General features: G+C 44.9%; 2 protein-coding genes across 37 annotated transcripts in view; one reads left to right on the top strand and one right to left on the bottom strand.

Annotated features, from left to right (window-relative positions):
* Positions 1–1,153: 1,153 nt before the first annotated feature.
* LOC106781763 (uncharacterized) lies at positions 1,154–27,057 on the bottom strand. 3 transcript variants are annotated; one of them, XR_011426169.1, is made up of 6 exons: positions 26,951–27,057; positions 14,252–14,361; positions 11,217–11,343; positions 5,759–5,893; positions 3,829–3,943; positions 1,154–1,447 (listed from the first exon to the last, which is right to left on the bottom strand). XR_011426169.1 is itself a non-coding variant. In XM_070235900.1 (5 exons), the coding sequence occupies exons 1-5, from the start codon at positions 25,545–25,547 to the stop codon at positions 1,295–1,297; spliced, it is 624 nt and encodes a 207-aa protein (XP_070092001.1). In that variant the 5' UTR covers positions 25,548–25,583; the 3' UTR covers positions 1,154–1,294. The 3 variants fall into 3 exon arrangements, 1 of the variants encoding a protein (XP_070092001.1); XR_011426170.1 differs by lacking the exons at positions 5,759–5,893; positions 14,252–14,361; positions 26,951–27,057 and adding exons at positions 6,311–6,383; positions 25,454–25,583; XM_070235900.1 differs by lacking the exons at positions 14,252–14,361; positions 26,951–27,057 and adding an exon at positions 25,454–25,583.
* Positions 26,098–27,734, top strand: part of PUM2 (pumilio RNA binding family member 2) — a 93,905-nt gene continuing 92,268 nt past the window's right edge. For 5 of the 34 annotated variants that reach the window (XM_023619457.2, XM_070235872.1, XM_070235875.1 and 2 more), the window contains exon 1: positions 26,098–26,353. The gene's annotated coding sequence lies outside the window, so the exon portion shown is untranslated. Of the gene's footprint in view, positions 26,354–26,381; positions 26,672–27,734 lie in introns of those variants that run through there. The other 29 variants (XM_070235882.1, XM_023619456.2, XM_070235877.1 and 26 more) reach the window with 21 other exon arrangements.

Consider the following 27,734-nt stretch of genomic DNA (forward strand, 5'->3'; position numbering starts at 1 on the left):
AATTGAGAGTTTAACTCAGAAGAAAATCACATTCTAACACACTAATATTTAATAAAAAGTTAGAAAGTGCCATTTACAAAACACGCTAATTGTATCAGAATCTATTGCCACAATAATGCTGTGTGACAAACCATCTCAACCTCAGTGCTTGAAACAACAATCATTTATTCTTGCTTGCATACCTGGAGGTGGTTGGAGTTCAGCAGATCTGCCCTGGGCCCAGCTCTGCTGCAAACTGCAGGTTTGAGGCTGCGCTGGGGCCGCTTTGCTCCATGTGTCTCGCCTTCTTCTGAGACCAGTGGGTTACACGTGGGGTATGTTCTTCACAAGGCCAAAGCACAAGAGGCAAGCAGGAACTCACAATTCCCCCTAAGACCTGGTCTCTACGTTAACTACATTTTCTGTGTTTTTGATGCTCTGGCATGGGGCCCTTACAGACTTGGGGAGAGACTCCTTCTTCCAGAGCTCACTAATTCCTAAGTTAGTAAATAACTTACTTGAGAGCACGCCTCTCATAAGCAAGCCAACCACTCCCTCTACCCAACCCTCACATAACAAGCCCATATTTCCTCTGTCCTAAAGGATCTCAGGGCCAGGTACAAGGTAACTGGAGACACCCCTATAGCCCAAAGCCTGACAGAATTAATCCACTAGCCAATCCTAAACTGTTCCCCCTGCCCTGCCTTGCCTTTCCCATGGAAACCTCAGTAAAGGCTGTGGGCTGTGCCTTCCCCTCACTCTTTTCTGCCTTCTGACCAAAACTGGTGCTTGCCCTGTGGCCCTGCATGGCACGGCAGGCCTCTTTCTCTTGGGAAATGGAAGTCATAAATTCTTCTTTCAACGGCATTGGCTTCTCTGTGTTGGCACTCAGTCACCTCCATAAATTAAAATCTCATGGGTACAAATGAGACAGTCTCAAAACTGGTACATTGTCACTTTTACTCAAATTCCACTGTCCAAAGCAAGTCTTGACATCAGTATTGAGGGTAGATTTTTCTCCTCCTCTGAGAAGAACCACAAAGACACACGGCAAAAGGTTCAACTACGGGGAAGGATAAAACACTGGAAATAATACTGCACCCTACAACAACATTTTATGATAGCAATAAGAAGGTACCTAGGAATTACTCTAATAAAGGATATTTTCATGACCTTATAGAGAAATTTATGTAACTTTATTGAAAGCATTTTAGAATCCACATAAATGGAGAAATATACCATGTTATTACATAGAAAGAATCAAAAGTGTAAAGATGTCCATTTTCCCCAAGTTAATCTGTAATCCAATGCAGTTCTAATCCAAGAAAACTTGGGGAAGAAAAGAAGAAGGTGAGGAGTCTTGGCCTGAATAGCAAAACCTACAGTCATTAAAACAGTGTGATATTGGTACACGGAGAGAAAGAACGCAGAGGAGCAGACTGGAGAGCCCAGAGACGGACATGTACATCTGTGGAGACATGTGGAACCCGTCAGCAGTGCATTTTCAATAACTGGTGCTGGTAAATAGCTTGACCACATTGAAAAAGAAAATAAAATTTAATCCTACTTCATACCATACATAATATCAATTCTACCTGGATTAAAGCACTAAATATGAAAAACTAAATTTGAAAATGTTACCCAAAAAAGCATAGAAAAATATCTTTCTGATCTTAGGTTAGGAAAGCATTTCTTTTTAAAATAGGACCCAAAAAGTATTAACCATAAAAGAAAAGATTGATAAATCTTATTATATTTAAAAATCAAATGGCACCACTGAAGAACAAGCCACAGACTGAGTGAAGATATTTCCAATCCACATAACTGACAACAAATCCAGATTCTGTAACATCTTTAAGTCAACATTAATAAATGAATAAGAGGGGCCGAGTGGTTAAGTTTGTGTGCTCTGCTTCGGCGGCCCAGGGTTTCGCCAGTTCAGATCCTGGGCAGGGACATGGCACCGCTCATCAGGCCATGTTGAGGTGGCGTCCCACATGCCACAACTGGAAGGACCCACAACTAGGATACACAACTATGTACGGGGGGATTTGGGAAGAAAAAGCAAAAAAATAAAAATAAAAAATAAATAAATGAGTAAGAAAAAGTAAAACAGCCCCAATAAAACTTTGGCAGTGAGTTATCAACAGGCAATTCACAAAATAAGGGAGAAAAAAAATGAATGGCCAATTAAAATATAAAAAGATGCTCCCCCTTAATAATAATTATAGGAATGCAAATTAAACTTTAATGAACAAGATTCATTTAAAAAGTTTTTAAACTTTCTTGATGGAGACAAAAGAAAAAACTACAACAAATGGAAAGTCAAACCACAATCTCGGTTAGGAGATTAATTAATTTTTCATTAATTTTTCATCAATTAGTTAGACATGCTGATTCTGAGGTACTTCCATAAAACAATCAAACAAATAAGAATGGCCAGGGAAATTCAGAAATAAAAGAGTGTGAGAGAAGATTAGCCCTACAGGAAACGAAAACATATTACAAAGTTAAAATGACACAAGTAAAATAAAAAAATAAAAGCGTAATACTGGCACATGAACAGACAGAACAATGGAACAAAATTTAAAAATCCAGAAATAGACCCACATATGGATGGAAATATAGTTAATGATAAAGGTGACATCTCAAATCAATGGGGGAAAGATGGATTATTCAATAAATGGGGTTGGAAACTCTAGGTAGCCATCTGGGGAAAAATATTAAGATATATCTATACTTCAAGCCATATACCAAGATAACTAACAAATGAATCAAGGAATTAAATGTAAATAGAAAAATTCTAAAAGTACTATAAGAAAAATGAAAAAATTTGTTTTTTTATCACAAAACCATATATATCTGTCCGAGTCCAATCAGGTGACGGAAAGCACACAGCAATTTTATTAACAGGGGAAAGTTAATATAAAGAGCTGTCAACTACATAAAAGCACTGCAAGGACAAAGAAGAAGGATCTGTGTGAAACAATAAGAAATACACATGTTTGTGTCTGCCCTGGGTTCCTGCTAATATTTGGGCTTTGATCCGGTTCCTAACACAGAGCTCCTAAAACCCTTGTAATTTCCTGAGTGATGGGTTGATAAGAGCCTCCTAGCAGAGGTCCCAAATCACTTGGAACTTCCTGGGTAATAGGAGCATCTTTTGTTCTAATGCAGTGACTCTTGTTAGGCTCCTGGATGGGGGCTGATCACCAGAAAGACTAAGCATGATTAGAGGAACTTTCAGCCTCAATTCCTATTCTCTGGAGAGGGAATAGTGGCTAGAGATTGAGTCAACAATTCATCAGGCCTATGTGATGAACCCTCCATAAAAATCTGGGTTGGTATAGGGTGGCACACTCCAACTCCAAGGGGACAGAGGCTCCTGTACTGGGGACCCTTCCAAACCTTGCCATAGGTACTTCATCTGGCTGTTCATCTGTATCCTTAGTTATATCCTTTATTATAACCCAGGAAACATAAGTGTTTCACTGCATTCTGTGATTATTCCAGCAAATTGTCAAACATAAGGAGGGGGTTGTAGGAACCCTCAATTTATAGCTGGTTGGTCAGAAGTACAGGTGACAACTTGTGACTTGCAATTGCATCTGAAATGCGGGGCAGTCGTGTGAGACTGAGCCCTAAATCTATGGGGTCTGCACTAACTCCAGGCAGTTAGTGTCAGAATTGAGTTAAATTGCAGGACACCCAGTTGGTATGCACCAAAAATTGGAGAACTGCTTGGTGTGGAAAATCTTACAAATTTGGTGTCACAAGTAGCATGAGCAGTAGTAGAGGAAACAGGAGTTTTCTTTTAGTATAAATAATGGGGAAAAAATAAATACAAACCTCGTTATCAGCCAAGCTAGGAGACACATGATCCACAGACTCCAAGAATGCGTAAAGGGTACCAAAAGCTGCTGAGTTCGCTTCATAATCCTTAGGTAATATGTTGTGGATGTCCCTTGGGGTGGAGTAGGAAAGTAAAAAGCAAAACAGCCCAAGGGCAACAGATGTCAGAAACCCAGCATAAAGACCCACCTTATCCGTAGGAAGAGTCAAGCTGAGGTGATAAATCAACAACCCTCACGTACAGTAAGAGCTGTCAGAGTTAAACAACCAATATGAGAACAATGCCAGCAAAACTTTTTCCCCTGAACCTACAACAACTGGCAAACCAGGGAATTCAAAAGCAGACAGCATTCGTACAAAGAAAACAATGGCAGGAAATTGTTGCAAAACTTACCAAGTACAAAGAATCACCAAAAAAACTTGCCATGAAATAGATGAAAATTCTCTCAAACATTTGGCCATTAATTAAAAAAACTTAGTGAAGAAATAGTCTCAAAAAAGGAAGAATACAAAAAACAAATATATAGTCGCGGAGAAGAAATGATGAGAAAACAAGAGAAGATAAAGCTTGATCTTGCACATTTGCAGAACTCAGAAAAGAGGTAAAAGAAAAGAAAGAAAGAAACAACAGAAATCAAAACAAAAGCAGAGGAGCACCAGGGAGTATAAATATGGTGGAAAACACAGTAAAAGAGCTAGAGAACAGAAACGAAACAAGTACAGAAAATGAAATGGAAGTAGAGTTTTTAAATAAATCATGAAGAAATTGATACATAGATAAAACAGAGAGTGGAGACGCAACACACACATAAGTGGCGTCTCCACAAAGAAGAAAAATAAAAAATGGAACTGAACAAATAGCACAAAAAAATGTTCCTGAACTAAAAGGCAACTTGACGTACTGTGTTCTAGGGGAAATGGACACAAAATGGACACTGTCAAGACATATTAGACATTAAAATTAGAGAAACAATCTCTCTTCCTCTTTCTCTTCCTCTTTCTTTTCCCTTTATCAATTCAGTCCAGAAGTCATTTGGCAGCATCAAGCAAAATAGGCATGCACGTAGGGAGTGAGGCAGGGGGCTGCCACAGCCCCAGAAGTAGTAGTGTTGGAGCCCGAGCGGAGTAAGGAGGCCAACTGGGGAGAAGAGTGCACTGGACTGAATGTTTGTGTCCCTCCAAATTCTGATGTTGAAATCCTAATCCCCGCATGTGACAGTATTAGGAAGTGGGGGCTTCGGGAGGTAATAGGTCATGAGGGTAAAGCCTTCATGAATGGGATCAGCGCCCTTATAAAAGGGACGTCTGAGAACTCCCCCGCTCTCTTTCCACCATGTGAGGATACAGTGAGAAATCTGCAATCTACAACCCAGAAGTAGGCCCTCACCAGAACCCGACCATGCTGGCACCCTGATCTCAGACATCCAGTCTCCAGAAGTGTGAGAAATAAATTTCTCTTGTTTATAAGCCACCCCAGTCTATGGTACTTTGTCAGAGCAGCTTGAACTAAGATGAGAGACCTGTCCTGGGATGTCAGAGCCTAAGGAGGGTTCCTGCACGGGGAACAGCTGGCTCCAGGAGGGTGTCACTGCCCAAGTGGGGTGAGGAGAGTGTTCATGCTGGAGGGCAGCCTGGCATGGGGGGTTGGAGCCTGAGGCAGTGAGCAGCGCTTCCGTGCAGCACAGTGTTAGAGCCCAAGCAATGTGAGAACGGCGTCATGGGAGGAGAGGCAGTCTAGCATGGAGTGTTGCAGCCTGCCTATGGCCTGGGGCCCTGAGGAACAGCCAGGGTAAAGGGGCCATGCGGACTCAGCAAGGCTCAGAGACAGCAAGTTATCAAGACCAGTGTGTACAAGATTGTGTACAAGGTGACAAACAAGACAGGCAGGCAAGGAGGCATGGGTATGTAAGATATAAATGTAGGACACCTCCACATTCCCGGACTCAGAAACCAGGGTGCCCAGCATAACCAGCATAGCACACAGTGTCCAGCATGACCAGGAGGCCACAGGCTGCCCAGACCATGAGGCTGGCCCCAGGGCTGTCCATGGTGACCAACACACCTGCGGAGACAGGAAGGCGACAGAGCCGATCAGGGACAGATACACTGCAGGTTAACGCACTGCACATCAATTTTCCTCCCTCCCCAATGTCCCACTGCCAGGCTCTTGCCTGCCACTCTCTCACTTCCATTTCTCTCCTTTCTCCTCCCCATCTCAAGACTTCAGTAGAAGCTGCCTCTAGTTGATCAGAGGCAGGTGATCCGAGCCTCCTGCAAGAGTTAATAATTACAGCAGCCCACAGGAGGCATTTGAAACAAAAAACAAGCAGGCTTTTCTGAGGACCTTGGTTCCTGCCCTTGGCCCTGTGGCTGGCACCTTACTGACTCAGGCTTGTGTAAATGCAGAGACACTTGTTCCCAGGACAACTCAGCCAAGTTCCAAAAAGGAGAGGTTCTCATGCAAACTCCTAGTACTCACTCTCTAAAGCCGTTGGTACAGAATTAGTTGAAAAGGATTCTGTACTCAAAAGATAAACTCCAAGCAACTGCAGCTGGAAAGACAGAATTCTTTGTAATGGGCAGATCAGCAAAGATATCAAGGGGTGATTCCTACAGGTCAGACAGGATGAGGGTCACAGATGAGAAAGACTCAGCATTAAGGATGAGGAAGAGATGGACAGGACCAGGACAGAGATGTTTTCATCAGTCACACAAAGATAAGGGTTTCCACACCAGTCCCATAGTGTGAAGAGAAAGGATTTAATGTCAGAATGACACTCTAGAACAGAGCTGTAATAAAACTTTCTGTGATGGTGGAAATGTTCTCTATCTGTGCTAATACAGTAGCACTAGCTACATGTGGCTATCGAGCACTTGAAATGTGGTTAGTGCAATGGAGAAACTACATTTTTAATCTTACTTAATTTTTATTAATTAAAATATTTAAATAGGCACATGTGGCTAGGAGCTACTATACTGGACAGTGCAGCTCTCTAGAATGTGGGGTCATCGTCTAATTGACTGCTGGTATACTGTGTGAGTTATTTTGGTAGTTTTCAATTGTCTCAGATAATCAAAAAATTATTTTTTGTGTAAATAAAATTGTTAATTAAAGAATCCTTCTCAATTCATGTAAGTCAAATTTGCAGAGCTCTGGGGTTGTGTACAGGAAAGTTAAGTGAACTCAACTGCTAATTGTGGTCCAGATGGTGATGTCCAGAGTGGGCAAAGCAAATGAGAAGACACTTCTCGTTAGGCATTATTGGAGACCAATGATGACCAGTTGCTACCTCGTGTTATGAAGAAGCTTTGTGAACAGGTAAAGTGCCATGCAGATATTCCCCCCGGAGTAGAACTCCCCAATGATCCCATCCCTACCTAAACCTTCTCTACAAAAGCCCACCAGACAGAGGCCAGAAGAAGAGGTGGCATTGCTCTCTTCAGACCAGCACCCATGAGGTTTCTTATGCATGGGCAGTAACAGAGCAAGGGTAGCAGAGATGGGGGAAAGAAGAGACTAGAGGGGAAATAAGGGGTAGAATGGGGTCAGCAAGAAAGGGCAATTATCTGGTGTCTGAGGTAAGAAACCAGGCATTTCTGTTCCTTGGAGAATTCTACCAAACTTTCAGAGAGGATTTCATACCTATTCTTCTCAAGCTATTCCAAAAAATCAGGGAAGATGGAATGCTTCCTAACACATTCTACGAGGCCAACATCACTCTGATACCAAAGCCTGATAAGAACAACACAAAAAAGGAAAACTACAGGCCAATATCGCTGTTGAACATAGATGCAAAAATCCTCAACAAAATATTGGCAACTCGAATACAGCAATACATTAAAAAGATTATACATCATGATCAAGTGGGATTTATTCCAGGGACACAGGGATGATTCAATATCTGCAAACCAATCAATGTGATACAGCACATTAACAAAATGAGGAATAAAAACTACATGATCATCTCAACAGATGCAGAGAAGGCATTTGACAAGATCCAACAGCCATTTATGATAAAAACTCTTAACAAAATGGGGATAGAAGGAAATTACCTCAACATAATAAAGGCCATATATGACAAACCCACAGCCAACATCATACTCAATGGGGAAGAACTGAACGCCATCCCTCTGAGAACAGGAACAAGACAAGGATGCCCACTATCACCACTCTTATTCAACATAGTGCTGGAGGTTTTGGCCAGAGCAATTAGGCAAGAAAAAGGAAAAAAGGAATCCAAATAGGAAGTGAAGAAGTGAAACTCTCACTATTTGCAGACGACGTGATCTTATATATAGAAAAGGCTAAAGAATCCATCAGAAAACTATTAGAAATAATTAACAACTACAGTAAAGTTGCAGAGTAGAAAATCAACTTACAAAAGTCAGTTGCATTTCTGTACTCTAATAATGAACTTACAGAAAGAGAACTCAAGGATACAATTCCATTTACAATCGCAACAAAAAGAATAAAATATCTAGGAATAAATTTAACCAAGGAAGTGAAGTACTTATACAATGAAAACTATAAGACATTATTGAAAGAAATAGATGCTGACATAAAGAGATGGAAAGAGATACCATACACATGGATTGGAAGAATAAACATAGTAAAAATGTCCATACTACCCAAAGCAATCTACAGATTCAATGCAATCCCAATCAGAATCCCAATGACATTCTTCACAGAAATAGAACAAAGAATCCTAAAATTCATATGGGGCAACCAAAGGCCCTGAATTGCTGAGGCAATCCTGAGAAAAAAGAACAAAGCTGGAGGCATCGCAATCCTTGACTTCAAAATGTACTACAAAGCTATAGTAATTGAAACAGCACGGTATTGGTACAAAAATAGGCACACAGATCAATGGAACAGAACTGAAAGCCCAGAAATAAAACTGCACATCTACGGACAGCTAATCTTTGACAAGTTGCCAAGAACACACAATGGAGAAAAAATAGTCTCTTCAATAAATGGTGTTGGGAAATCTGGACAACCACTTGCAAAAGAATGAAAGTAAACCATTATCTCACGCCATACACAAAAATAAACTCAAAATGGATCAAAGACTTGACGATAAGTCCTGAAACCATAAAACTCCTGGAAGATAATATAGGTAGCAAACTGAAGTCTAACTTAAAAGGATCTTTTCACATACCATGTCTTCTCAGACAAGGGAAACAAAAGAAAAAATAAACAAGTAGGACTTCATCAGTCTAAAGAGCTTCTGCAAGGCAAAAGAAACTAGGATCAAAACAAAAAGACAATCCACCAATTGGGAGAAAATATTTGCAAATCATATATCCGACAGGAGGTTAATCTCCATAATACATAAGGAACTCACACAACTGAAAAACAAAAAACAAACAGCCCAATCAAAAAATGGGCATAGGAAATGAACAGACGTTTCTCCAAAGAAGATATACAGATGGCCAATAAACACAAGAAAAGATGTTCAACATCACTAATCATCAGGGAAATGCAAATCAAAACTACATTAAGATATCACTTTATACCTGCTAAAATGGCTATAATCACTAAGACTAAAAGTAACAAATGTTGGAGAGGGCGTGGAGAAAAGGGAACCTTCGTACACAGCTGGTGGGAATGTAAACTGGTGCAGCCACCATGGAAAACAGTATGGAGATTCCTCAAAAAACTAAAAATAGAAACACCTTATGACCCAGATATCCCACTACTGGGTATCTACCCAAACAACTTGAAATCAACAATCCAAAGTAACATATGCACCCCTATGTTCATTGCAGCACTACTGATAATAGCCAAGACATGGAAACCATCCAAGTGTCCATCAACTGATGATTGGGTAAAGATGTGGTGTATGTATATATATATATATATACACTCAGACATAAAAAAAGACTAAATCATCCCATTTGCAACAACATGGATGGATCTGGAGGGTATTAGGCTAAGCGAAATAAGCCAGACTGAGAAAGATAAATACCATATGATTACACTTATATGTGGAATATAAACAAACACACGGACAAAGAAAACAGTTCAGCGGTTACCAGGGGAAGGGGGGTGGGGGGTGGGCACAGGGGGTGAAGGGGAGCACTTATTTGGTGACGGACAAGAAATAATGTACAACCGAAATTTTACAATGATGTAAACTATTATGAAGTCAATTTAAAAAAAGGCTAAAAAATTTAAAAAAAGAAAAAAAAGAAGAAGAAACCAGCCATTTCTAAGACCCCTCTGGTGAGAATTTATTAATGTATAAAAAACACACTCCTTTTTCAACTCCAAAGACTCAGAGGCCATCTGGGACCCATAAACCTGTGGGAAGATGGGGGTGTGAGCTGGGCTGATCCCAGATGTCAGGGGGCCCTGTGCCATGAAGAGGCAGCTAGTAAGTAAGGTTAGAGCTTAGAAGTGCCAGGAAAATGCTGGGGAAGGGGAAGGAGCCAGCTCAGTGTTTTCTTGGTCAGGGAGCACTAGGGAGGCTGAGTTGGCTATGACTGACCGACATCGGTCCTCCCACAGTTGTCTCCCACCTGTCAGACCTAAGTGTTCTGCAGCTTCAGTGGGGGCCGCTGTGAGGCTGTTGCTGGTTGTCATCACTCGCACAAGTGGGCGGACCCTACCTGTGGCCCCGTTTGCTCACAGCAGTGGGCACAGGGGATGAAGAGGAGCCTCTGGGGATCAGGAAACTTTGCTCTGGAGGTTGGGTTTTACTCTGAGCCTCAGAGCTGCCACCCTCTGTAAATCAGAGATCCTGAGTGCCTCAGGGAATCTCCCAAGTATAACCCAGAAGTCCCCACCTCCTGTCAGCCTGTGGATGCAAATGCAATACTTCAGATTTCCTGCTCTTGTTCCCACTTGTCTACTGTATGCTCCAGGGCCCTAAAATTTCCCTCAGGTATTTTGGGGAGTTCTCAGAATGTCTCCTGTGTGCTCAGGATCCAGTCTGTCAGCGACAGTCAGCGTCAACCTGACCTTGTCCTCTCTGCTGCTCGGCTCCTCTCTTCCAAGTCTCTACTGCATCACAAGTGCCCCTAGTGAGGAGGCAACCTCCGCCCCAGGAGTGCTCTGTCCCGCTTCCAAAGCTGCTGGCTGAGGTGCTGGAGGTGCTGGGCACCAGGGAGAAATTTCCCTGATTTTGTGAAATACTTGACTTCCGTAGTCCTGGAGCAACCCTGCTTGTTTCACCCAAGTGCCCAGACCTCGGAAACCTCTGGCTGCCAGATAAGGGTACTAAAAAAAGACACACAACTAATTTTTAATAAAGAGATCCTCCTCTGCCTCCCACCTCCTCTTTCTGAGGTGGAAGGCCAGTTCGACAGCATCTTGCTTCGGGTATTTCGAGGCCCTTGGGAATGCTTACACTTTCTGTGGTTTCCTCTTCCTTGTCACTCACCAGCTTCCTCTGCCTGGAGAACTGATGTTCAGGCACATCCGTGATGCCCAGACTCTGCAAACGCCAACCCCTGGCCAGCCGTGCAGTGGGTCTGAGTTCTCTCCAAAGTACCTTGTACAAATATGCCCTGAAAAATACAAAGCGCTGTACTCAGAGCTCAGAGCGTTCCTATATAGAAACTGAGAAATCCACAAGCCTGCGAGATACATCTCTCCTCCTCTGAGTCAGAGAACAGCAGTGCTGGAAGCACCCCTGGAGATGACCCAGAGGAATGCCCTTGTCCTACTTGTGGGGGCAACTCCGGCCCCACTGGGCTGGTCATCACCAGAACTTGGGATGGGTTGCAAGGGCCAAGCAGAGAGTGCCAAATTCTGGACACCAGATCACGTCAGCCTCCGTGTGTTCTCAGCCTCACCTGGCTGTTTCAGATGTACAGCCAATTGTTTACAGGTGACTTCACCCCCTCCAGCTGCCAGGGAGAAGACAGTCATCATAGAAGTCCTTCCACTCCCAGAGGTCTGTAGGAAGTCTGAGCTGGCCCTGTGGCCTCTGTGCCGAAGGGTGAATGGGTGAGGCCAGCCTGTAAGGCCTCGGGGTTGTCACACCCCACTGAAGATTCTGTGGATCTCCCATTACCCTCCAGGCACCCGGGGGACCTGTGTCAGAGTTGGGACTGGCCCTGGGTGTCAGTGCGTGGGCTCCAGTGTCAGGAGCTGAACTCCATTCTAAACTCCCAACATGACCAACTGGCTTATAACTTGGGCCTCTCCTATCTCTACCCGAGACCTCCTCACCCACGTCCTGGCCAGCACCCCCAAATACCCTCCCCTGAAGAAACAGATCTTGTTCCATTTTCTGCTTCCGTGCTAGGCACAGATGTCTTCCTCGCCCCCAGCAAACCACAAAGCCAGTGCCAGGGGCAGGCTCCAGGGCAGCAAGGGGAGAGAGCCTGTCAGCAGGTGGAGCTCTGGGTCCAGAGCACGGGGCAGCAGGTGGTGGAGACCTCTGTCAGACCCTCAGGGAGCAGTTAGGAGGAGGGGCCGAGGGGTCCTCATGGTGAGGAGCAGGGATGGGAACCTCCAGAGGCTGCCCACTGCCTCCTTGGGTCGCCAGGAGCCTCGACGACACAGGCAGAGCTGATCCCTGCTGGAGGTGGAGGGGCAGCCTGTCCTCAGCTGCCTCCCTCAGGGAGGAAAAGGAAGACTCTGGACTGAAGAAGGTCTGGGCACTCTCCTGAGCCAACTTCGGCCCTCCCTGTGGCCCTGCAGTCCATATCCCAGGAAGCCCCAGCTCTTAGAACAGTCCTCTAAGGCCTAAAATCATGCTTGGCACATAGCACATACTCAGTATACGTTTGTGGAATGAGGGGATGACTCTGCCTGTAAGGCCTGCTTACCTGTAGCTGCTGGTTTCATGACAAAACAAGTTGCAGCTCTATATCCTTTGTGTACACAGACAATGCCCCGTGTCCTCACAGTCTCAGTCTCTGTGCCTCAGCAAGAACTCTATGGGACTGCCACAGTGTCCTCTTTGCAAGTCTCACTCTGCATGGACACAATCATTTTTACCAGTCTGGGCAGAATCCTGCCCTCACTCCTGTCAGACTGGTTTGGATGCCTCCACATCACAGGGCCTGCACTCCTGAAAAAAATGTCATGAACACCTCTGAATGTCATCTCTCCCACAGCTCAGCCTCACTTCGCCAGGGCAGCCACCTACTGTGGTGAGGACAGGAGCAGAGCCAGCCAGTGCCCTCCTTGACAATGTCTCCTCAGAGGAACTGAAGGAAATCCCCATAAAGCCTTTTCCCCACAGATGTGCAGGCAAGTGTGAGCAGACACCTCCCATGAGGAGTTCATTCACTCATTCCACACACATTTCTCACATGCCTTCCCAGTGACAGGCACTGTCTTGTGAGCTGCGGTACAAACGCAACAAAATCCCTGGAGCTCACCTTCTAGTGCGGGAAGACAGAAAATAAATAAATAATACTTCGGGCAGTGCTAAGTGCCAAGAAGACAAAGCAATTAGAGTAAGGGGATACAGAGGACTGGGAAGGACATGAGTGTGTGTTATCCAAGGAGGAGTCTTCAGAGAGGGTCTTCCCGATACAGTGAATATGAGCAAAGACCTGGAGGAAGTGTGGAAGTGAGCTATGTGCGTATCTGGGGAGAAACTGACCAGGCAGAGGAAGTAAAAACACAAAGACCCAGAAGCAAGAGTGTCTGGTATGTCTGAGGAACAGTCAAGCATCCAGAGTGGCTTCAGTGAGGGTGAGGGGGGTAGATTTGAGAGGTAGCAGGGAGCCAGATCACGAACGTCAGGGTAAAGATTTTAGATTTATTCCAAGTGACATGGGAAGCCAGTACGGGTTCTGAGTGGAGGAGAGACATGATCCAACTTGAATTATAAAAGGAACATGCTGGCTGCTGGGTGCAGAATAGACTAGAGCTGGGTGACGGTAGGGGCAGGGAGACAAGGCTTTGCAGTAATCCAGCTGAGGGATGATGGTAGCCCCGACTAGAGTGGGCATGGTAGAAGTAGTAGGAAGAGGATGGAATCTGAATACAGTTCAGTGATAGAGTCAAGAGGATTTTCTGTTGGTTGCATCTACAGTATTAGAGAAAGACAAAAATCAAAGACGACTCCGGGGATGACTCAGAATGTTGATCTGAACAAACAGGAGAAATGAAGCTACCACGAGGAAATGCTTTCAACCCTGGGATCTTGCATTTCTCTGAAAAGAAAATGAAAATCAGGATTCAAGAAAGGGGCATGGCAAGGACCTGGACACGGTAACCATAGTCCACTGAAGAGGGTGGCCTTGCAAATGGCCCTTACATGATGGGCATTTAAGTATTCAAGGGACACAATGAGGACATGACACTGATGGGGGGCATGTGATGCAAATGCAGGTGAGCCCACAGCATACGTGGAGGGTGACACTACAGGTGTGCATTGGGCTATGCATGTGCCATAAGGTACCCCCAGACAGAATCTTGTTAAAGTAGCAGCCTGGAAGGGTAGTTACTCACCTTGTTTGACCAACGTATGCACTAGACCTTCGACTTGAATAGCCCAAAAAGATTCATCCAACTCTAATATCATCTGCAGCAAAACCTCGAGGTTTTATTTGGGTCCTGTCCTATATAGACATCAAATAATTAGTTGAGAATGAGGAGCCCCAACTCTGGAATGAGAACCATAACCAGTTTACTCTAAATTCTCATAGACAATCAAATATAAATGCTGTGCAGAAGGTTCTTATCTTGGCCATCAGTTTCTCCTCACTTAGAAGCTGGTGAAAATCTGTAACTAGTGTGAGCAAGAGAATAGTCTCTTCCCTTCAGGTTTCCTGTGGCCAAGAATTCCTCCATAGCTTCCTTTGAGGGTACCACGCTGAGATGGTCTCCTATGGTGTAGTTTGCTCTGGGATGTTTACTTCTTGCTTCAAATCATGTTGCTATGCATGGTCAAGGATTTATAGTTTTTGCTTATGTCTGTATTTCAAAGGAGGATTTGCTTCTCTCTAACACGCTCTACAAAATGCTGAACATTGGCTCTATTTGTCAACCCAAGAAAGCTACCTGATGGGGCAGTTCTGTTTTTCCTGCCATGCTGTGTTTTCTCTCCGGGATCAGCCTTCTCTGTGAGCTTCCACAATGGGAGGGACATTTTAAAGCCCTTTGACACACACACCACACAGGGCGCCACGAACGCTGTGGGTGAGTGAGTGGGAGAAACTTTTCATTTCCTCTCCTACACCAACTAAAGGAGAAAACTGTTTCTTCATCTACTACTCTCGATACTTCATGCTAGTCACCAAATGTGGGGGGGCGGGGGGGGGGGGGCGGTTTCCAAACCAAGCAATTCTCCAGTTCTCTGCAGACAGCACCTGGGTGTCCTATAATACCTACCTGGGGTTGGAGCAGACCCCACAGGTTCAGAGCTAGTCCCACAAGACTTTTCCTCCCTCCCTAACTTCAGATAACAATCACTATTCCTTCCATGTCTTCACCTGTGCTTCTAACCTACTGGCTCTAAGCCATCAGAGGTTCCCAGGTTCCCACGATACTCTCCTCAAGTTCAAGAATATGCTAGAGTGGATCACAGAACTCAGGAAAATAGTTTACTTACCAGAGCACCAGTTTATTATAAAAAGATATAGCTCAGAACAGCTAGATGGAAGAAATGCATAGGGCAAAGTATGTGAGAAGGGGTACAGAGTTTCCATGCTCTCTCCGGGTGTGTTACCCTCCCAGCACCCCCGCATGTTCACCAACCCAGAAGCTCTCCAAACTCTGTCAGTTAGGGTTTTTCTGGAGGCCTCATTATGTAGGCGTGATTGATTAAATCATTGGCCATTGATGATTAATTCAATCTCCAACCCCTCTCCCCTCCCTGACACAAAGTTCCAACCCTCTAATTACCTGGCTGGTTCCCCTGGCAACGAGCCCCCATCCTTAGGGGCTTTCCAGAAGTCACCTTATTAACATAAACTCAGGTGTGGTGGAACGGAACTTGTTACGAATAACAAAAGACACTTTAATCTCTCCTCGCTAAGGAAATTCCAAGCATTTTAGGAGCTCTGTGCCAGGAATGCAGATGAAGACCAAATATATATTTTTTATTATAAAGCACGGTATCACAGTGAGCCTGCTGCACTACCAGGAAGTTTTCAATAACATTTTCTATATATTTTCCCTGCGGGAATGTGCCTCTAGTTTAATGACAAACTGAGAAAATATAATCTACTTTCAAAATCTCCATTCCTGGCAGTCTACAGAGTAGAAAATACCAGTACATTTTCCTTGACACCACGGACTGAGAATGATTTATTTTTGAATTTATGAGTATAATTTGACTCCTTGACTCACATTCTCACAGCCTCAGAATCACCCCAATGGTGTGCAAGTCATACTGTGGGAACGATGGAAGTGTGGCATGTCTGAGATAGTACAGTCTCCTGGTCCAGTTGTACCCTTGCCTTAGTCAGAGACATTGGATAAAGTCATGGATCTCCCTGTCTCTAGGACCTACTTTTCTTAGTTTAAGTCAAGGAAAGCCCTACTCTCTGCTATGCCCAAACATGAGAACTGGACAGGATTTTCCCCTGAGAAACCATAACAAGCTGGGAGAACCCCACCCTATCCAGGCATGTTGATATTCAGGAAAATGCCTCTGGCTGTCCCTCTAATATCCAGTTGGCCTCTCCTTCAGGGGTCAGTAGAACATACAAGATTAGGACAGCACTGGCTTCATGCACAAACATTCAGAGAACACAGGCAAACAAACCCACAGCTACCATAGCTTATCTAAGCTAGAACAACTGTTCCCAGAAACCAAAAGATACCACAATCTAGAAGGCCGTTGTTTTCTTGCCTGTTGGGGAAGAACAATAGGCAGTCCAGGTCTAGCTAACAGTGGGGTCTTTACTCTGCCTGGACTTAGGGCAAACAAGGGAATTCAAGCCTGCACTTGCCATGTTGTTTCTTAGAACACCACCAGAATGACAGAAGGTAATGGAGGAAACTACTCTGAGACAGGAAATAAAAGCTTTGGAGAAATGCTCTACTCGAGACTGGAGGCTTCACTTGGAAAGCAAGGGATTATTCTATGCTATGCAAGGTTACCAGACTAAGAACATCTAAGAAAATTTTCCTCATAATGTTGAAAATGGGAAATTGATATAAACCCGTTCTCCACAAATATACAGCTCCTTAAGAAATTGGGCTCTGTCCTGGGAGGGAAAGGGCGGGGGAGGGAAGCTGACAGCAGTCACGCACAGGCTAGTGTGGCTGGTTGCTTTAGTGCCGAGATGGGGCTCTAAAGACCAGGTTGCTACAGTGGGACAAGCCAGGAAGCAAAGTGGATGTCACCATAGTTTGCCATTTTCCAGGACACTCTTAGTTGACAGAACAAGGTGAAGCCCACAAGAGTGGAATAATCCCTGAGTGGGTGGCAGGGGCCTTGGCAAAGGAGGAGGATCTCTGTTGAGTGCCCAGAATCTGGGTCCTCCAGCAAGAATCCAGTTTACTGCTGAGTAAGCTCATTCCTTCCCCACCATGGTTTCCTCAGGCTACAGAAAAGTGGCGTAAAACTAAATCCAATACTCAGACTATAGCTCTGAAGGGAAGACACAGTGGTCCCAGATGAGTGAGAAAGCTATCAAAAAGAATTCACTTGCACAAACTCAAAGCAAAAAGAAAGTGTGCCAGGTCTGTGCACGGTAACCATGAGTAGCAAGAAAAAACGCGGCCATTCCACTAGGGGGGAGAAAAGGAACAGAGCACTCAAAAGACAGAGAACCCAATCTGAGAGAAACCATAATGCAAGAACAAAGACACCTCACACAATAACTTTAACACAAATGTTCACAGCAGCATTATTCATAATAGCTAACAGGTAGGGAAAACCCAAATGTCCATCAACTGATGAGTGGGTAAACAAAATGTGGTTTATCCACACGATGGAATATTATTTGGCCATAAAGAGCAATGAAGTACTGATGCATACTACAGCACAGATGAACCTTGAAAACATTATGCTAAGAGAAAGAAGCCAGTCACAAAAACCCCCCACATATTGTATGATTCTATTTACATAAAATGTCCAGAATAGGCAAATTATCTATACAGATAAAATTATCTATACAGATAGTGGTTGCTTAGGACTAGGGGGTGCAAGGATGGGGAGTGATACCCTAAAGATATGTGATTTCCTTTAGAAGTGATGAAATATTCTAAAATTGACTGGGCTGATGGTTGCACATATCTGTAGATATACTAAAACCCACTGAATTGTACATATGAAGTGGGTAAATTGTATGGCATGTGAATTATAGCTAAGCAAATCTGTTTAAAAAATAAGAGCTAGCAATGTTGCCTAAAAGAGATGCATTTAAACAAACAAACAAAAAACAAGATGCAGGGACCAGCCTGGTGGTGTGGTGGTTAAGTTCTCGAACTGCACTTTGGTGGCTCAGGATTTATAGGTTTGGATCCTGGGCGTGGACCTAACGCTGCTCATCAAGCCATGCTGTGGCAGCATCCCACATATAAAATGGAGGAAGGTTGGCACAGATGTTGGCTCAGGGTGAATCTTCCTCAGCAAAAAACAAAAAAAAAACCAGAAAGGCATTTTCAAGCATGAATTGGCTTAGGGAAATATGAGGCTACCATAAAGATTGCAAATGGACACAAATTCTTTGTAGCTCCTCCCATCAAAAGATAAAGTCTAGGGGCTGGCCTGGTGGCATAGTAGTTAAGTTCAGTGTGTTCTGCTTCGGTGGCCTAGGTTTGTGGGTTCGAATTGCTGTGTTGGCAACCCACATACAAAATAGAGGAAGATGGGCACAGATGTTAGCTCAGGGCCAATCTTCCTCACAAAAAAAAAAAAGGATACAACTCAACAAAAAACCACAAACAACCTGATCAAAAAACGGGCAGAGGACATGAGCAGACATTTTTCCAAGGAAGATATACAGATGGCCAACAGACATATGAAACAATGTGCAACATCATTAAATATTAGAGAAATGAAAATCAAAACTACAGTGAGATATTACCTTACACCAGTCAGAACAGCTATAATTACTAAGACAAAAAACAACAAATGTTAGAGAGGATATGGAAAAAAGGGAACGTTCACACACTGCTGGTGGGAATGCAAACTAGTGCAGTCACTATGGAAAGCAGTATGGAGATTTCTCAACAAATTAAAAATATGGGGCCGGCCCAGTGGTGCAGAGGTTAAGTGCACATGTTCCGCTTCGGTGGCCCGGGATTCGCTGGCTGGTTTGGATCCAAGGTGCGGACATGGCACTGCTGGGCAAGCCATGCTGTGGTCGGTGTCCCACATAGTGGAGGAAGACGGACACAGATGTTAGCTCAGGGCCAGTCTTCCTCAGCAAAAAGAGAGGGATTGGCAGCAGATGTTAGCTCAGGGCTAATCTTCCTCCAAAAAAAAAAAAATAGAAATACCATATGCTCCAGCTATCCGACTACTGGGTGTTTATCCGAAGAACATGAAATCAACAATTCAAAGAGACTTATGTGCCCCTATGTTCATTGCAGCATTATTCACAATAGCCAAGATGTGGAAGCAACCCAAGTGCCCTTCTACAGATGAATGGATAGAGATGTGGTATATATATATATGTGTGTGTGTATACATATACACACACACACACACAATGGAATACTACTCAGCCATAAAAAAGACAAAATTGTCCCCATTTGCAACCACATGGATGGACCTTGAGGGTATGATGTTAAGCAAAATAAGCCAGACAGAGAAAGACAAATACAGGATGATTTCACTCACACGTGGAAGATAACAAAAACATGGATAAAGAGAACAGATTAGTGGTTACCAGAGGGAAGGGGTGTTAGGGGGTGGGGGAAAAGGACAAAGGGGCACGTATATATGGTGATGGATAAAAATTAGACTACTGGGGGTGAGCACGATGAAGTGTGTTCAGAAACTGATAAACAATAATGTACACCCGAAATTACACAATTTATAAACCATCATAATCCCAATAAAATTACTTGGGAAAAAAGAGTAAATAAATTAATTAAATAAAATAAAAGATTTAAAAAAAAAGATAAAGTATGTTTCTTCATTTTTTGAGTCTGGGCTGGTCTTATGATTTGCTTTGGCCAATGACTTGTAGCGGAAGGGACACTGTACGAGTTCCAAGCCTCAGCCTCAAGAGGCATTGCAGCTTCCATTCTCACTCTCCGCCACCATGTGGACAGGCCTGAGCAAGCCTGCTGGAGCAAGCCTACTGAGGAAGCAGCTGCCTTGGTTGACCACTGGACCTGAGCCATGCAGCCCCAGCCAAGCCACCAGCTGATGACGATTGTATGGGTGAGCCCAGGAGAGGTCAGCTGAACCTCCCAGTTGAACCCAGCCCAAATGGCCAACCCACAGGACTGAGATCTAGGAAACGATTACTGGGGGTGGTTCGTAACCCAATAAAGGCTAACTGATGTATGATGAAATCCATATAACCAAATCAAGATGAAGTCAGAAATGAAGAAGGTGTGAACAATAAATACATTTAAATACTGAAATTAAGACAAATCAATAGGGAAACGATGGATAAAAATAGAATGTAAATATTAAAAACCCTAACAAAGTGAAGAATAATAAGAGCAAAAAATTAGGATGTCTGAGGAAGAGGTAGAGGGAAGTGAGAGTGCTCATCTATTGAGACGATAGGAGGTCAGAACTCCGTACTGACCAATACTGACGCATAGAGTTTGAAAAGTGACTCTGTCCTGTTAATGCTTTTATCTTTTTCTTTAACCTTTGAGAAAACTTTTATGAAGATACATGCATCTGAGCAGTTCCTTCAGTTATTTCTTTTGTTAAATTCAAGTAAGACTAAATTCAACATTGTATTTTTAAAAAAGCATGTGCAGATTGAGCCTATTCCTGCCACTGTCTCTCTATGTGGCTCCCTATCTATCCTTCTATCTGTATGTATGTGAGTAACAAAGGCCTTCACCAAATGTGGATATTAGTATTTCCATGATATTAAAATTGGGATGTTTTGAACTTTTCTGTATTTCTTGAAATTTTAATAAAGGATTTATATTATTTGTATTAAAAAAACACAAGTTATAAAAAGAGTTTACAAGAAGTTTCATAAGCAGCCCCAGTGGAAAGGGGGCACTTGCACAGGGAATATTAAAATGGCGTTATGCTCTAAGATGTAATCCATCTACACTGGCAGTTCTCAATGGCTACACATTATAACCATTGAGGACCTTTTTAAAAATATTAATGTCCAGGCATCAGCCCAGACCCATTAAATCAAAATCTCTGGGATGGGGTCTGGAAACTGATATATTTAAAATGTTCCAGGGGCCGGCCCTGTGGCCAAGTGGTTAAGTTCTCGCACTCCACTTCAGCAGCCTGGGGTTTTGCCAGTTCAGATCCCGGGTGCGGACATGGCACCACTCATCAGGCCATGCTGAGGTGGCATCCCACATGCCACAACTGGAAGGACCTACAACTAAAGATATACAACTATGTACTGGGGGGCTTTGGGGAGAAAAAAAGGAAAAATAAAATCTTAAAATCTTAAAAAAAAAAAAAGTTCCAAGCCAGCCCTGATAGCCAAGCAGTTAAACTTCAGAGTGCTCCACTTCAGCAGCCCAGGTTCAGTTCCCATGTGCACACGGAACCACACCACTCATCTGTCAGTAGCCATGCTGTGGCAGCAGCTCACACAGAACTAGAAGGACTTACAAGTGAAATATACAACTATGTACTGGGACTTTGGGGAGGAAAAAAAAAGAGAGGAAGATTGGCAACAGATGTTAACTCAGGGCAAATCTTTCCCAGCAAAAATAAAATAAAATAAAATGTTCCCTAGGTGATTTTTTTTTAAGATTTTATTTTTCCTTTTTCTCCCCAAAGCCCCCCGGTACATAGTTGTATATTTCTAGCTGTGGGTCCTTCTAGTTGTGGCATGTGGGATGCTGCTTCGGCATGGCCTGATGAGCAGTGCCATGTCCACGCCCAGGATCCAAACTGGCAAACCCCTGGGCCGCTGAAGCGGAGTGCACGAACTCAACCACTTGGCCACAGGGCTGGCCTCCCCAGGTGATTTTGATTTTTTTTGAGCAAGATCAGCCCTGAGCTAACATCTGCTGCCAATCCTCCTCATTTTTGTTGAGGGAGATTGGCCCTGAGCTAACATTTCTGCCCATCTTCCTCTACTTTATATGTGGAACTGCCGCAGCATGGCTTGACAAGCGGTGTGTAGGTCTGCACCCAGGATCCGAACTTGCTAAGATGCAATACACGTTGCTGAAAGTCAGGACACTCATTTCATCCAATGCCTCCTCTAACCCACAGGAACATCACAGAACCCGTTACTAGAGAAGCAAGGGAGAGTGAATACTCTGGTAGGCTACTGTCAGTCTTGGCCAGTCTGGGTTCCCTTGTGGTCATGAGACACCTGTCAGCAGGAACTGGAACTGGGATGACATGCTTTCTTTTCTGTTCCCCCCCAAAAAATTGGCACCTGAGCTAACAACTGTTGCCAATCTTTTTCTTCTTCTTCTTCTCCCCAAAGCCACCCAGTACATAGTTGTATATTCTAGTTGTAGGTCTTTCTGGCTCTGCTATGTGGGATGCGCCTCAACATGCCTTGATGAGTGGCGCTAGGTCTGTGTCCAGGATCAGAACCAGGGAAACCCTGGGCCACCAAGCAGAGCACGTTAACTTAACCACTCGGCCATGGGGCCAAGCCCCGTAACATGCATTCTTATTTACATCCAAAAGGATAGAGAGACTGGCTTTCTTCCCCCAGATGCTCTGAGTTGGCACCTCTATGTGTCTCATTGGCTCAAAATGGATGACATGCCCATTATAGAATGAGTCCCTATCAAGTGAGATGGAATTATTGTGATTGGTTTACCAATGCTTCCCAAACTTTATTGTGTAGAGGAATTGCCCAGGAATCTTGTTAAAAGGCAGATTCTGATTCAGTAGGTCTGGAATGGGGCCAAGATTCTGCATTTCTAACAAGCTCCCAGGTGATTAGAACGGCTGTCAGGTGTCAATTACAATGTCCACCTTAACTATCAAGCACACCTGATATTTACAGTAGCCAAGGAGTGCATTCTTTCTTTGTAGGTAAATCTACAAAAGAAGCCAATTATAACCAGGAGGTGCTTAACGAGCAAGGCCAGATTGCAAAGCATATGTGAAGGCACAGAAGCAAGAAACTGCTCACTGTGCACAGGGAATTAAGAGCTGGTTATAAACATTCAGATCACTAAAGGATTGGGCTTTAATCTGTGTTCTGCAAAGCACAAAACCTCTAAGAGATTTTTCATGAAAAAAAGTCTTCTAGAGTCAAATTTGTTCTGGAACAATGTCCCTCGCTTGGATATTTACAATGCACAATTTGACTTTAAAGGTGCTAAGGAGTCTGGTAGTAAAGAGGCCTTTTGTCAAATAGAGATAATACTTCATAAAGAGGATAGGCTATTAAATTTGAAGAGCCCAGAGCAAAATGAAAATGAGGGGCCTCTTTTCTAAAAACTATTAAGACCTTCTAGATGGTGTTGGCCTAAAACAAACAGCCAGTTATTTTACCAGCAAAATGGGTGTAATCCAGAACAGCAAAGAATTGCAAATCGGAACACATGGTCTAAGGCCAACCACACCGAAGTACAGAGAAACAAAAGACAGGAAAGTTATTTTACAAGTTGGGAGGGGCTGTTATAAACCGAAGAGTCCACTGGAGAAAACTGGGAGTTTGAAGTATAGTTGCTTTTCATTGGTTGAGTGATGGCCATCTCTCATTGGCTGAGCTGTTGCTGGGCAAGAAGGAATGTTTTCCTTCCTTCTACTGGGATAGTAAAGTAGTATCACTTCCTGGGGGAGGGGCAAGGTATGTGTCTTCCTGTTGGAGTGTGTAGTATGCTTGAGGGCATGTGGGTGAGGGTTCTCTCTTCTGGCCTCCCAACTCCATTTTATTTTTTGTTTGTTTGGTTTTTTTTGAGGAAGAAAAGCCCTGAGCTAACATGGGTGCCCATCTTCCTCTACTTTATGTGGGATGTGTGCCATAGCATGGCTTGACAAGCAGTGCATATGTCTGTGCCTGGATCTGAACCAGAGAACCCCAGGCCACCAAAGCTGAGCGCGTGAACTTAATCGCTATGCCACTGGGCCGGCCCCCTCCCAACTCCATTCTAAATGAGGTTTCTCTTTATTAATTTTCACCATGGTGACAATAGAGCATTAAAACAATTGTGAGACTCTTCTAAGGCTTGAGGCCTTGTGCAACTGCACAGGTCACATGTCCAAGAAGATGCCCTGCTCATGGTGATATTGGGAGCATTAAATGAGACAATACATGGAAAGTGCTTTAGGGCTTGCATACTGTAAGCACTAAATAAATAATAGCTATGATATACACATGGCTTTTAGTTAGGACTCTCGGTTGTAACAGAAACTCACTTCATCTAGCTTAAGCAAAAAAGCAGAATTTATTATAAGAATCCAGGCATGTGTTTCAGAGTCCAAGGATTGAGGCAGCCAGCAAGGTACGGGAACAAAGGGGAGGAGAAACATTATCAGGATCTCCTTTTCTCTCTCAACTCTACTCTTCTTGGTGGGTTCCCTGCCACACGCTGGGACAAGTCAGCCCAGAGATTCCAGGTTCAAGACCCTTCCCAGGGGGAGATTGGGGTCTCTTAGTTCCCAATTCCGAATTCTGAAGGAGGGCCTCTGATGGGTCCATCTATTTTCACCTGGGCTAAGCAACTGTCTATAAAGACTCTTCTGCTATTATCAGCCCAATGGAGGAGGAAGCAGAAGGCAGGCAAAAACCGTACATCCCAATGTCTCTTGTACTTACTTTACCATGGGACATTTCTTAAAGGATCTATTAGCTTTGAACAGAACACAGCCTGGGAAATGCAGTTGTGGGTAATAGAAAGCAATGAAATGGCTGAAAGAGAAGCATGAGTGCCAGGAATCAGGTTTTCATTTTAGATGGCAGTAAGCAGAACTCACTGGAGGAAGTGAGACTGAACACAGGAATGCTAATTAGGAGCCTGTTACAGAAATCCAGACCTGGAAAGCAAGGCTAGTATTAATGGGGATGAAGGGGAAAAGGCTATCACCAGAAATATTGAGGAAGTAAAAATCTCTAAGGCTTAGCAAGTTACCTATACGGGGAAAGGGATATAAGAGGAGGAGACAAGGATGCTTCAAAGGACTAAATTGGGGGAACTGAATAGGTGGTGGCATCACCAACTGTTGAGATAATGCAAGAGTCCGGGGTTGGGGATGAGTGTGAATTCAGTTTTTCACATTTGGTGCCAGGAAGACTATTCAAGGGGAAATATCTAGAAGCCTGAAATTTGGGCCAGAGGTAAATGCTTGAGATGGAATTCATTGTCATACACTTTTTGGTAATAATTAAAAACTGAAGAGCTCATACACTCCACACATGGTTATTAAACACTATACTATGTGTATGGTGACGGATACAACTAGACTTAGTGGTGAACGAGATGCAGTCTACACAGAAACTGACACATAATAACGTACACCTTAAGTTTATACAATGTTATTAGCCAATCTGACCTTAATAATTTTTTAAAAACCAACAACAAAAAAAACACCATACTATGGTCCAGGCACTGAGGAATAGCGTGGACCAAACACACATGGTCCCTGCAGGTCCTCGTGGAGCTTACCGTCGTCCCCGAAGACAAGCAAAGTCATCACAAGGCACTCTATCATGTTTCCAAAGTACAGGATGTCAAGAGAGCCAGGAGTTGTGCAAACCATGACCAAGCTGGACACAGTGCCAGTGCCCTACCACATTACAGCTGTGTGGCACAGAGAGGCCACGAGTTGGGTTTCAAGCCTGGAATCACCACTACCAAGGCATGGAGCCAGGCCGGCAGCGCGGGTCTGGAGCCTCTAATTGCGGAGGGGAGTGCGCCTGGCGAGGGCAGGCGGCAGGTGATGAAAATCTGCCACGAGCGGGGGTCACTGGCCCAGGAGGGGAACGACCTTAGTTTCCTGGGTTTTCTCCGGCCAATTTGCTGCGCTGCCTCCACATGCCCAGGAGGCAGCAACTAGGAGAATGATAATCCACTTAAGGGGTTCGCTTTTCCACCCCAACCGCGTCTCCATCGTCTTCCTGCGGGGAGAGGGTAAGGGTGAAACCTAAAGGCCTTGATTACGGTCCAGTTCCTCTGGGTGCCAGCACCCCGAAAGCGAAGTGCGAGGAGTCCCTCGCGGCCGGGGACGCTGACACCCGCACAGGCAGTTGGGGAAGAACAACGAGCTACGGGGAGGAAGCGGAGGACAAGCGAATTCGGAAGTCGAGGCCCCAGGCTGGAAAACAGAGTCGAACGCGGCGTTCGGATGCACCACGCCTGCGCCGCCCCAGCCGGGCGCGCGCTCCCGCTGCCGCCGCCGAGCTCAGAACCAGCTGCGAGCCCGCAAGAGAAGGGCTGGGGACAGCACGCCGGAGGGACGGCCGAAACGCGCGAGCGCCGAGAGCGTGCGCACGCGCAGAGCTCCCGCCGGCCGGCGCCCCGAGCGCGGGAGAAGCGTCGGAAGCTATTGAGAGGAGCCGCACCTCTGTGAGTGCTCCCCCCTCCCCTTTCTCCCGGAGTGCCTTGCGCGCGCCCGGTGGGCGGGGGTGAGGGGAGGGGAGGGGAGGGGAGGCGGCGGTGGCAGCCATGTTGTTGTGAGTCTCTGTGTCTCACCCTCGGTACTTCGGTGGTTCGGAGGAGGAGGGGGAGGAGAAGGAGGAGGTGGGGTGGGGGGGAGGGAGGTAGGTGGAGAAAGAAGATCTTGCCGCCACCGAAGGCGGAGAAGGGGAGGACGGCCAAGAGCGACGCCGCCGTGTGCCCAAGGGTCGGTGTCCCCGGCTGAGGCAGCGCGGCCGCAGCAGCCCCGTAAGTCCGTCGGCGCTTGCTCCCTCTCCTCGCCCTCTGGCGCCGCAGGGGCTGGCTCCCCGGGCTTTGTGTGGCGGCCTCGGCGGGAGCAGCCTGCCGGCGGGAGGGCGCACAGGGCCTGCGGGCTGCCCGGGACGGCCGCGGCCTGGGCCCGCTCGCACAATGCAGGGGGAGGGGTGCCGGAAGGGGGTGTGCGCCCGGTGCGGGGGGGCTCGCTTTGCCGCTGCCTTCCGTCCCCCGCGCCGCAGCCGCGCGGCGCCAGGGCCCCCCAGCACTTACTCGGTTCCGGCTTGGGTTAGAGACCGAGCTGTCCGGCCGCCCAGTCCTTGGGTTCGGAGCGGGGAGAGACCGGGTGGATCCGGAGCAGCGTGCGAGTTGGAAGTGGGCGAAGAGGAAGGAGTGGGTTTATGAAAACAAGTGTGGGAATCTGCAGGGCCCGAGTGTGTCCAGGAAAAGCTGGCGGTGGACAGGTGTGGGCATGAAAGGAACAGCGACTTGGGTTCGACTTGTTAGGTGCCACTAGTAAGGAATGTTGGGTTTTTGTTATTGGAACAGTTTTCGATATTCAGAAAAATATGTAGATCAAAGCCAAAGTAGAGATTGGAGGCTTCAAACGTTTTAGCAATCGTTTTGTATCTGAATTGGGCCAAATTTGGGGAAAATAAATTGTTCAAAGTTTCACGCCCAAACGTGCGTGTAGAAGTTTGTTACTTCTGAGAACATAACTAGGGAGAACGCACTTCTCTTAACTTAGCTTTTCATGCTAACATACATTTAAACATTTCAGAGGGGAGAGTATTGCGGATATATTAGGTACAGTAAGACAATCATGTCCCTTAAAATCAGGATTCAGTACTTTATGAGATTTTAACTTAAGAAAACTGATGACGTTTTTTGGTAAAGCTTTTTAGGGAAAGCTTTATTAGGAAAATGCTTTTAAATGCTTAAGAGAAATGTAATACTTGTACAAGTATTGTATATCAAGAAAACAATTTTAGTAAACGCTGTTACCTAAGGATTTTAAAAGCTTGTTTACTCCTTAGATTCGTGTTTAATAGGTGAC

Source organism: Equus caballus, chromosome 15 (assembly GCF_041296265.1).
Source record: "Equus caballus isolate H_3958 breed thoroughbred chromosome 15, TB-T2T, whole genome shotgun sequence".
NCBI lineage: Eukaryota > Metazoa > Chordata > Mammalia > Perissodactyla > Equidae > Equus > Equus caballus.

Coding starts and splice junctions, on each gene's coding strand:
- LOC106781763 (XM_070235900.1), bottom strand. CDS start 25,547: ATGGTTTGCACAACTCCTGGCTCTCTTGACATCCTGTACTTTGGAAAC. Junction 11,344..25,453: donor GCTTGTCTTCGGGGACGACG/GTAAGCTCCACG, acceptor TGTATTTTTCAG/GGCATATTTGTACAAGGTAC. Junction 3,944..5,758: donor CTGAGTCCGGGAATGTGGAG/GTGTCCTACATT, acceptor CTCCACCCCAAG/GGACATCCACAACATATTAC.